An 8,989-nucleotide genomic window follows, 5' to 3' on the forward strand; every position below is an offset into this window, starting at 1 on the left:
AGATGATAGTGTTCACAGCTGAGAGATCCTTCATGTAGACCTCTATACCTGAAAAGCTAAATACATTAATGATCTTATATCATCCCTTAGGCTACATTGAGGTACAATTTCAATGCACAATTTGTTTTTAACTCAACAGTGACACTGGGGTATTTAAAAAACTCTCAATAATACCCCTCTACCTGCAACACTTGTACCTGGATGGCGCACTCTACCATGTTATCACTGCAGTAATACAGTGCTGAGAATATTTCACTGCCAAAATATATTAATATGGTGGTCATGGTTAATTACTACAAATGATATACAAAAATCGATCTATTTCTTGTTCGATTTGTCTGCATTCCGTGCCAGATACATAAATCAAAATCAGCCTTTGAATCAGTTCATAAATTTGTTGAAAGTAAGAAAAAAAAAACAGAAAGGCGTATTATAAGTTTAAAACATATTTTTAATACATTTATATCAATGCCATTTTATAGATTTAGAATGATTACATGCTAAAGCATTTGAAGCATGGATATTTCATTTGCAGGACTTTCATGCATGATGAATGACACTTTACACTTTACAGATGAAGGTCAGGATGATAGACAGCGAAACAGTTAGCTGATAATTTAAACACAAAATAGAATAAATTATTATATATCATTCGGCAGAAACTTTTATTCAATACACCCTGAAATTGAACTCAATCATATATAGCTGAATATTAAATTACTGTAAATGTTAAGATAGGCAAGGTAAAATGCAAAAACCACCAAGTTGTCAATAGTAACTATTGAATTTAATCTATTAATAATTAATACATATTTTTTATTTTACCTGAGAGTAACTCATTCTGTCATGATGTGTTTCACAAAATCTAGGAAGGAAAAAAAAAAAGAAATCTATTAAACAATCATGCTGGAGTGTTAAACAGTTTCCAATGATTCCATTTGAACTATAAAACATTACTACCTCCATAATTGATGAAACCGTTCATGTCTTCCTGTCCCGCAAGAACGTGGTCCACTTCACTGACGGATAACCTTTCACCTGGCAGAGGGAAATTACATTAATATATAATAATATATTGATTAATATATATAATTAATATATAATATTTAAACAGTATAATATTGCAGTGGTGTGAAATTTTCACTTATTAAGATTTCATAAATCCTGACCTATTTGAATAAAAGAAAGAGCATTTAGTGACTGAAAGAAGTAGCAGTGATACCCTACGAAATAGTGAGACAAATGAAATCGATTCTGTTTATAATTTTATTTAGTAAAACATAATAATAACCCCATAAACCCTCATTATCACGTCATACTTTGAAAATGACACTTACATTTAGATTGCCTTACCCATAGCAACGTACAAATATCTCACCTATACAACTAAACATGTAAGGGTTAAGGGCCTTGCTCAAGGGCCCGGGTGGTGTTTTTTTTAACTCACAACCTTTTGACAGCTTTGTTGTTGCTAAATTCCTAACCATCTTACAAAATCAATGAGAATGAATTTGTTACCTTAACCAATCATATTTGGACTTGGAGACCCCGGAGCATCTAGCATCTAGCATCTGTCCAATAACATCTGCATTTTCACTTCCTTAGAATGGATGGTCAGAGAGTGTGCAATTTCAAGTTTAAGTTTATTTCTATAGCACTTTTCACAATGGACTATGGATTGTCTTGAGGCAGCTTTACAGAACTTTAGAATTAAAGTAAATGATGTGTATGTATCCCTGATGAGCATGCCTGGGGCAACTGTGGCAAAGAAAAACTAGAGGAACCAAACTCAAAAGGGGAACCTATCCTCATTTGGGTAATATCAAGAATGTAAAAGTCAACTGCATCTGTAACAAACTGCCTGATCTGAATATATTTAAGCTTGTGCACTGTTGGGTTTTGAACCTTTTGACAGCCTTTTTTTTGTGCCAAAATTGTCACAAACATCTTGGCTTGGCTTGGCATCTAGCTTCCACCCTTCAGTAACCCATAGCCTTTAACACTAAATCAGGACTGGCCTTTAAAACTTAATATAATTCATTATCTTGACTACTTGTGAGTTTTGTCTGGGTTTTTAATGCTCATTTAACTGATGTCTGTAAGTTTTCAGTTGAAAAAAGTAGTTAGCTTCAAGTTGAGTTGATTACTCATATTTTCAAGGGTTCCAAGTTGATCAAACATGGAGTGTCAAATAATTAAAGCCAATAATGTCTTTAAAATACGTATTACAGTAGAAATATGGAAAAAAAATATAAACTGTAGTATGACACTGGATATTGAAAGAGATATTAGACTGGGTTAAATTTTATTGTCACTATCAGTGACTAACAACTTTATTGTCACTTTCTAACCTAGCCTAACCAAATATATTTCAACCGCCTGTTAAATTCTGTAAAGCTGCTTTGAGACAATGTCTGTTGTGAAAAGTGCTATAGAAATATACTTGACTTGACTTGACTGTTCAACAGCCTGTTCAAACCCAACATGCTTGTGTCATAATAAACAGTGGTGAACACTAATGAAGTAAATGTAATTTGTTACTGTACTTAAGTAGCTTTTTCGCGTATCTGTACTTTACTGAAGTATTTCTATTTAGGGAGACTTTTACTTCACTACATTTCAAAGTAAAAAAATCGTATTTTTACACAACTATATATTGCAAAATCAATCGTTCATTTCTATTTATGAGTGGATAAAAGCTTAACCGGTGAAGCACAGGATTGTCTCTTGGTGGTATTTATTAGCACCAACATACAGTTCAGCATCAGTTCACATCAAGCAGAACATTTTGAGAGGAATAAATGATGAAAGAAACTACTGATTCTAACATGCCACAACACCCGTAACCTTATTTGTGTGATATTTTTGATGTAGTTGAAAAGTCATGATGTAGTCATGAGTATTGGGCTCATGAAAATTTTAATTGATATCAGTGTTTGACTTATTAATATCATTCTATTAATAGATTGCCGTGTTAAGAGTAATATTAAAGTCTTTTTACTACAGTAAAAGTTTAAAGGGTGCAAATATACATTTACTGGAGTAATATTTCACAGAGTAAATCTCTAACTAAACTACAATGCTTGTGTACAATGATGATACAGTATACATTATATGCACATGTAGCAATATTCAATATCTTATACCATTGTTTTTTTAAATAAGTATTAGCTGAGTCTGTTTTCTAAGTAATATGTGGTTTTGAGGAATGACCTTTGGATCCTGTTATATCAGTGCAAATGATATACTGTACATATACAATGAAAATATAATTAACAATTGGAAAAAAAGCAGAGTGCAAAATCTATAATAAAATAGGAATTATGTTCTATAGATATAGATATAGCATGGAAGAGTTTATTACCGAGTGTAAGAAGTATTTGTCGGAGTTCAGCACACATGATTGCCTCCACAAAATCCTCATATTTACCCTGTTTTGAAGACTTTAAGACTTGATGGAACATCGGCAGAAACGTCTCAAAGTCAACAAATATGGACTTAAGCTCTGTAACACAGGAATACAACAAAAAAGCTAAATTGAGTTTGGAGACCTTTGAACAGTAAAGTTTTAAATTTTTAAGTATCTGTATTTTTGAGTAGCAAACAAGATGATAACATTATTATAAATCCCAAAATTGGCTAATGTAAAGCTTGCATGCTGCTTTGAAAGCCCTAATGTTGAAATGCAAAACTCATAAAAGAGAGCATGTCAAAGGTAGGGATATTGTTGTACTTACAACTTATAACTGTCATGTGACAATGATGGTTTAAAGTGATATCACTGAATATTAGGGTGATTTATATTGACTATGTGCAATAAATTCTGCTCACTTAATGTTGATGGTTGTGTTTCTAGTATTTTTTATATTACCAACAATGTTGTCATGTTTAAATGAAAGATGATGAAAGATGCTAAGTTTTGACTCATGAATCATATTTTTTGTTCCATGTCTTTGCTGTCGTCTCACCTTCAGCATACTTTTTCTTATAGTCAACTACCTAGTAAAGATGATTACTTGTGATAGTTGTTTATGTACACTGCATTAGCAGCTCTTTTGTTAATGTACTTCATGAAACTACTTTTATTAACCAGTGGGGTCGGTTCACAACATCTCACTGAATAAGACAAGACCTTCTCTGCCGGCCTAAACTCTATTAGAGTTTCTAATAGTCGCCCGCGGGCCTTTTTCTAAAAATAGCTGTTTCCTACATTGTTAAATCATTGTTCATAATTATTGTGAGAAATCATTAACATGATTAGTGTCTTCGCATAGATGAATATCATTAATTATTAATAATAACATATAATTCAACATAAATTGAGCAAATTTGTTATTTCAGAAGTGTGTATCAAACTGGTAGCCCTTCACATTAATCGGTACCCAGGAACCAGCTCTCAGTTTCAAAAAGGTTGGTGACCTCTGTTCTAAGTAATAAGGTTTCAAAGGTACTTCAGAAATCTTAAAATACATGAGACTTAAAATACATGAAAATGAAGCTGTTGCTTTAACCAATGAGATTGGAGACCATCTAGCAGGCATCCGATAACCTCAGCATTTGAAGTTCCTCTAAACGGATGGTCAAAGAGTGCACTAGTCAAAGCTCACATACCGCATCTCTTGCACAAGTTTAAATATACAGTATATTTGTGTGTATTTAATACCTGTTTTTTTTTTTTTCATTCCACAATGACTGACAAAGGGGAAGAAATCGATTTGGTTGCAGATACACTCACAAGGCCATTTACAAAAAAAGAGAAAACAGTTCAAAGCAGTTGTTAAGCTTTTCCATAAACCATTTACACCTTTGCGCTTTCTTTTCTGTTGAATTTGCACAAAAACATTTCAAATTTCCAGGAAAACTGTAATGCACTGAAAAAATTCACAGTATTAACATTTTATGAGGTTAATATTGATGCTTCTATATATAAATCTATATTATTTCATAGAGTCAGTGATAATTTAAAATGAAAGGTATATTTTCTGGGAAAGAAAATTCCAGAAAGTTTGCCAGAATGTTATTTTTTATTAAGAGTGATGTATTTAAATTGCTTAAATGAAAAAAGCACATACTATTGTTATATCATCTACCCCACCCCAAAAACAACCCTGACCTGTGGTTAAATTTGCCCCTAATAATTAATTGGGGAAAATGTTTTATTGTTTATAACATCATTTATGCTCTATACAGGTTTCATTTGTTCACTACTTGGGTTATTAATTTTCCACTTACCCTCACTCTTTGATGTTCCCAGCACTTTAAAAATGTCTGCATTGGTAGGGTTCAAGCCCAAAGACCTCATCACATCCCCACACTGCCCAAGTGAGATTTCACCGTTGCTTGATTTAATGAACAGTGAGAAGGTCTCTCGGATGTCTGGGGTATAACAGAAGAAATACAACTCCACATTTTAGCAGTATCTAATTCCACAATGTGTAATCTACAGCATCAAGATCTTAACTAAAGGTATTCTATGTACATGACAAAATTCGTTAAATAATAATAAGAGCAGGTTCATTCGCTTACCTTCAATTTGCACAGCAGTGAAGTCATTCTGCAAAAACGAAGGGTGAGAATCATGTTACCATGCAGCCACTTCCACAAATGGGTTTGCTGACAGGCGAGCTAAAAACTGGCATCATCACTCATCTTGTAATTATTCTGATATACTAGATGAACACATCTGTGGTCTGTGATCCAAGAGAGCGTTTTTTGATTTTATGGTTTTCTAGGAAGGCTATGATTGTTGCAGCTGTCGGCTCGGCTCATACATTCCCCAAGCTCTCTCAAACACCAACATTTCCTCATTGTGAATAATATTTTGGATGCCATGACCCCGAGCCAGTGTGCTAAACTGAGAAGAATGCACTACAAAGACCAAATGGCAGCTCTTAAAAGGCAGCTCCAAGTCAGATTGGCCATCATTCATGCCGACATACTCAAGTAATTGAATGTCACATAGAGTGCATGCTTAGACAACTACTATTACCTTTAGAAAGTCTTAGTTACTTAATGGTTTGAGACTTGGACTTTGGATCTGAAGGTTGAGTTCGAATCCGAGCCACACCCTTTCTGGGCCCCTGAATTTATACGCTGAACCTGAACCTTTGATATAATCTGGGATCTAATTAACTCTTTATTTAGCTTTATGCATTATATATATTTTTTTTCAAACCAACTTATATCTGAAATATGCACAAACACAATATATTCATTAATATAGCTTAATTAATATAGATTTATATATTCATATAAAATTTTAGTCAGGGTTATGCCATAACAAGAACATGCGAAAAACTAATTTATCCCAATATCAAGGTCAAAACTTTTATTTCAATTCTATAGCAATTTTTACAATGAATCATTTAAAAAGTAATGTAGAGAGAATATTTAATTTTCAGTGTATTATATAACAAAAAAAATCATATGGTAATCAAAAGCATATGGTTAAGGTTATGGTTATTGTGATTTCTCACTGTACAGTTTTGATTTCTTATAACATGTAAATAAAACATTATTTCATGTAAGTAAAGATGTTGAACTTACCATGGCAGCAAGGTCAAGTTTTTGCTTCGGTGCTGCTGGAGTAGCTGAAGCACTAGCAGTTGCTGGAGAATGAGCTTTATCCGTAGCTGATCCTGGTGTAGGACCTGTTTGTGGTGCTGGAGATGAAGCCGTGGATGCTGTTTTCAGGATTTCCTTTTTTGTAGCCATGGTCATTGGATGAAGCAAGCAGGACCGTTGTTGGTGGTCTAAGTGATTAGTGCTTATATACCCTACCTTCAGGCTCCTTCCACAACTATGGCAGGTGGCCAGAGTCATGCAATATTGCACACACTTCTAAAACAGGAAAGATCAGTAGATCCCTGTGGGTAGCCTAAACTTCGCAGGGGTCCCCGTTTCCTCCCTCATTGGATTGTTATGTTATGCTATGTGTATTTCTGAACCTGTTAAGAAAAACATAAGGTGTTTACAAAAGTATTCTACTTGGACCAAATTTTGGATACTATTAATAGACACAGGTACAAAACTAATGTCCATCTATTGCCTACTGTCAAAACAAAAACCTATACCAAAACAAAAACCTAAACTTGAAAGAAATTAACTCTATTAAAAGCAAAGGAATGCTTGATGGTTCTTGCTTTTAACAGACACTTTTAACTTCTAAAGGTAAACCAGGTCTTAACCAGGTCTTTCTCCCTAAAACTAAAACATTTAACGTCAGGTGGTCCTGATTTTTGCCAGCATTTTGACCTTTGACTGAAAGTGATATATTGTTGGCTTCACACATCAGGGGGAATACAATGTTCCACATTATTTTCTCATATGTCTCATATTGAACTACAGAGCACTGCAGATGATAGAAACAGAAGACGTAAATGTGAAATGGAGATTCCTATTTCGTTCATTGCTTTATGTATAAACCCGAAAAGAATTGGGACACGGAGGGCATACAGAGTGTACTTATTAATCAAACGATTCAACAAGGTCTTCGAAGGGACACAAAAATAGACTTGAGCAGACAAACTATTAAATCTTTGCCATCTTTGCCATGCTGACCATGATATTGCTGTATTTTTGTCTACTTTTTCTTTTCTCTTTCAAATAAAATGTGGTAAAATGTTCATATTATTCCTATTTATTCCCTAAAGAATAAAGACAATAAACAAGAGCACACAAGATGCAGTCCTGTCGAATAAGCATGCACATATGTGAGTCAAGTCAAGTCAAGTTTTTTTGTATAGCGCTTTTCACAACAGACATTGTCTCAAAGCAGCTTTACAGAAATCAACAGTCAAGGTGAATGGTGTGCACTTATCCCTGATGAGCAAGCCATGGCGACTGTGGCAAGGAAAAACTCCCTTAGATGTAATAAGTAAGAAACCTTGAGAGGAACCAGACTCAAAAGGGGAACCCATCCTCATTTGGGTGACATCAAGAGTTTGATCATAAATCTTTCAACAATACAGAACACTGGAGAGTGAGAACTAACATGAGTACTGGAGTATAAGATTATAAGTAATGTTCTTTCTACAGTCTTATACAGTCTATATGGTTAGTAGCTCCTAGTTTTATGAGCGAAGAGTGAGTGAAGAAAATAAGCATTCTTGCAGTGGAACTTGATCTGTGGAGCTGTCCTAGCCATGCCATGCCATTTTTCCCAGGATGGTGGACTATAGAGTGTGTTCTATATAGCGTGCATGTTGAAGAGTTATGCATGACCTTATGCGATTAGACTTGAGGTCTTCACGTTATTCCTAATGCAAATCTATGTCGACGTCACGATATATCTTCTGAAAATAAATCATGATATTGATGTTGATTTAGTAAACGTTACGTAATTATTTACTTATGTAACATTTGGAAATGAGAGGACCCATGTGGAAAAAGTTTAGTTTTAAATAAAAAACTAAAAAACTATTGGTTCATTCTAAACAAGGAAAAACCCTGGAGAACCCAAAATAACCCCAGACAGACATGGAGAACATGCAAAAGTCAGCACAGACACTTACTCAAGTTTAAGAAGGACCTTGAGACTGTTGTGCTGTAAGGCTGGAATGCTACTGACAATGCCAGTAATGCCAGTGCACCACTATGTAAACATATTTTAACTATAATTACATCTCAAATCAGTAATTAAGTGTCAAATACTTATTTAAATCCACTGGACAGTGAAATAATCAGTTTGATTTCTGTGGTAGCCTGAGCACTTTTCTCTCCTTAGACACACAGGTGATCTTGTTTGCTATGCAAAGTTATTCAAACATCGTTTTATTTCACAGAGACAAAGGTAGAGACAAGTTGAGAGAGACTAGATTGAGAGGATTCCATCATGTGCAGAGGTGTAACATGGGATATTTTGGCAAAAGAATGCTAAGGATGGAGCAGGAGGAAAAGTGGAAGGTCAAGGAGGAGGTTTATGGATGTGGTGAGGGAAAACATGCAAGTGGCTGTTTTGAAAGAAGCTGATGTTGAGGACAGAGTGACA

The 8,989-nt window shown here is 34.4% G+C and overlaps 1 protein-coding gene across 1 annotated transcript; it reads right to left on the reverse strand.

Annotated features, from left to right (window-relative positions):
- Positions 1-474: 474 nt before the first annotated feature.
- Positions 475-6,714, reverse strand: zgc:163073 (uncharacterized protein LOC100037358 homolog). Its single transcript, XM_046853837.1, has 7 exons — positions 6,547-6,714; positions 5,527-5,554; positions 5,233-5,376; positions 3,365-3,505; positions 961-1,038; positions 826-865; positions 475-609 (listed from the first exon to the last, which is right to left on the reverse strand). Exons 1-6 carry the CDS (start codon positions 6,712-6,714, stop codon positions 837-839), a joined length of 588 nt encoding a protein of 195 aa, XP_046709793.1. The 3' UTR covers positions 475-609; positions 826-836.
- Positions 6,715-8,989: the final 2,275 nt, after the last annotated feature.

This window comes from Silurus meridionalis, chromosome 7 (genome assembly GCF_014805685.1).
Source record: "Silurus meridionalis isolate SWU-2019-XX chromosome 7, ASM1480568v1, whole genome shotgun sequence".
Lineage (NCBI taxonomy): Eukaryota > Metazoa > Chordata > Actinopteri > Siluriformes > Siluridae > Silurus > Silurus meridionalis.